Source organism: Octopus bimaculoides, chromosome 3, assembly GCF_001194135.2.
Source record: "Octopus bimaculoides isolate UCB-OBI-ISO-001 chromosome 3, ASM119413v2, whole genome shotgun sequence".
Taxonomy (NCBI): domain Eukaryota; kingdom Metazoa; phylum Mollusca; class Cephalopoda; order Octopoda; family Octopodidae; genus Octopus; species Octopus bimaculoides.
In genome coordinates this window covers 119,250,137-119,253,138 of record NC_068983.1, presented here as the reverse complement: position 1 = coordinate 119,253,138, position 3,002 = coordinate 119,250,137, and the positions used below count along the sequence as shown (strand labels likewise).

Genomic DNA, 3,002 nt, shown 5'->3' with positions numbered 1-3,002 from the left:
AAATACTGGGTAAATTACCCCTACAAGGCGGAAAAATGTTAGTTTGTTTACAAATCTGTAGTATTAGCAGAGCATCTTTTACACCAAGACAAAACACGTACATAATAACACTTTCAGATAAGATCAGAAGTCATGAGAGCCAATCCCTGGTATTGCATCAGGGCATATTATTATTATTATTATTATTATTATTATTATTATTATTATTATTATTATTATTATTGAGTGAGAGAGCAGTGCATGCCATCAAAGTGACACTAGGGTAAAATATACGAAGCCTAGTATGCCCATCATGGCTACTCGTCTGATAAGAGTACACCAGGCATGTGCATCACAACCATATGTGCGCGACATAGTGATCTCATATCAAGCTAAACAGCGCATGACCTTGCAGGTGGGGGCCTAGTTAGAATTTTCTTCAGGTCGAGTAGCCCATCCCGCTCAAATGGTCCTTGAATAAGGTTTAAGGATGTTGAACGGCACACCCATGTTTCCAGAAGTAAATTATTCAAACTCCAAAGAATTCCTCTCAACACATGGCTATGATGCTCCCCCACTACTTCTGCGCGTGATCAGCTGCCAAATTACATGTTCAACTGGTTATGGTCAAACAACTGAAAAGCAAATTTGTGGTACTGAGCAGAATATTTGCTGTAGCCCATCTTTTATACCAAGACAAAACAATTTACATGATTACACTTCTTATCAGTTAAAATCACAAGCTATGAGAGCCAGTGCCTGGTACTGCACAAGGACATTCATCATCATCATCATCATCATCATCATCATCATCATCATCATCATCTTCTTCTTCTTCTTCTTCTTCTTCTTCTTCTTCTTCTTCTTCTTCTTCTTCTTCTTCTTCTTCTTCTTATTATTATTATTATTATTATTATTATTATTATTATTATTATTATTATTATTATTATTATTATCATTATTATTAAGGCGGCGAGCTGGCAGAATCGTTAGCACGCTGGACGTAATGCTTAGCGGTATTTCGCCTGTCGCTACGTTCTGAGTTCAAATTCTGCCGAGGTCGACTTTGCATTTCATCCTTTCGGGGTCGATTAAATAAGTACCAGTTGAACACTGGGATCAATGTAATCGATTCATCTCCACCTCCCTCAAGCTGCCCTTGTGGAAAAAAAATTGAAATAATAATAATAATAATTATAATAATAATAGTTATTATGATTGTTATAATAATAAGGCGAGCTGGCAGAATCGTTAGCCCGCCGGGTGAAATGCTTAGCGGTATTTCGTCTACCGCTACGTTCGGAGTGCAAATTCCGCCGAGGTCGATTTGCCTTTCATCCTTTCGACTTAATCCCCTTCCTCAAGCTGCCCTTGTGGCAAAATTTGAAATGGTTGTTGTTACTGCTGCTGTTGTTATACTTTCTGTTACTGTTGTTATTATTATCATCTGTCTTTTCATTTTACTTCTCATAAATGTTAAAATATTGTCATTATTTCTAAAACTATGATTTTATATCGTCTTCGTACTTTATCTATGGTTTATCTCTATTTCTCATTCGTTAATAGGTAGTACCTATCGAAAATCCGGACTCTTGAAAGAAAAGTTTTGTTTTGTCGACTTCAATCGATGAAAAATTCATCTAAATTTGGAACAATAACGAAATGTAACTATATAAAGAATTTCATAAGAGCATCAACATTGTGGTAGCCTTTATTGCACTCAGTCAAGCAACCAACCATAGAAAGCGTATAAAACATAACTGTGATGACGAGAATGTCTCAGTAATGCTTAGAAATTTAACTAAAAGTTATTGAAACAGAAGAGAAATGTCTATGAATAAAAGGAAAACTCTAACAGAGATGTATCGCTGAAGGGAAAGTGTCCAAATTAATAATAATTTAACAAGTTTGTAATCAACGATATGAAGAACAAGACAACATGAAATTAAGAAGCAAAATCATTATGTTACAATCTATATAATGTATGTATATATACATTCACATACGTGCATATAATTAAACATATATGTACACACAGATGTATTAAAACTTGTGCGTCTGCACATGCACCTATATTCGTATGCACACACACACACACACACACACACGCACACACACACATATATACATACATATATATACACACACACACACGCACACACACACACACACACACACACACACACACACACACACACACACACACACACACACACACACACACACACACACACATATATATATATATATATATATATATACACATACAAATATATATACGAGGAGAAGTCAAAACTTATTCGCACTTTCGCCAAACATATCTTTATTATTTTCACACTGCCTTCTGCGTATGCATGCTTATTGTTGGTAATGTTGTGGTCACGTGATCGAAGTTTGAGCCTGATCGCGTTATTTTTCTTTCTGGCTTTACATTATAAGCATGGCCGCTCCACTAGCAATGGATACCCAAAGAAGATCAAAGAGCAGTAATCCGATTTCTCTGGTCGGACGGTGTATCAAGTGTTGAAATTCATTAGAGGCTTTTAGTACATTTGGTTAATGATTTCAACGGTTTGGACGGCCGTGTGTGGGCGTGCATTATCATGCAACAACAAAACTGCCTTTGACAATAGGCTTCGGCGTTTGGTGCGAATAGCTAGCTTCAGTCAATTGCCCAGCAAAGCACTGTATCTTGCACCGTTGATCATAAACCCTTTTTCCAGCACCTGACACATTTCCGACCAGAGAAATCGGATCACTGTTCTTTGCTCTTCTTTGGTGCACATTGCTAGTGGAGCGGCAAAGCTTACACTGTAAAGCCAGAAAGAAAAATGGCGTGATCTGACTCAAACTTCGATCGCGTGACCACAATACTACCAACTATAAACACGCATGCGCAGAAGACAGTGTGACAATAACAAAGATATGATATAGCGAAAGTGTGGATAATTTATGAGTTCCCCTCCTATATATTTATATATACGTATGTATGTATGTATGTATATATATATATATATATATAT

At 36.5% G+C, this 3,002-nt stretch overlaps 1 protein-coding gene across 1 annotated transcript in view; it reads left to right on the top strand.

Moving 5' to 3' along the window:
• Window positions 1–2,939, top strand: part of LOC106878261 (GTP cyclohydrolase 1-like) — a 112,094-nt gene extending 109,155 nt beyond the window's left edge. Inside the window, exon 7 of the mRNA XM_052966489.1 lies at window positions 1,546–2,939. Within this exon, the coding sequence (XP_052822449.1) occupies window positions 1,546–1,549 (4 nt within the window). The 3' untranslated portion in view covers window positions 1,550–2,939. The remainder of the gene's footprint in view (window positions 1–1,545) is intronic.
• The last annotated feature ends 63 nt before the right edge of the window (window positions 2,940–3,002 follow it).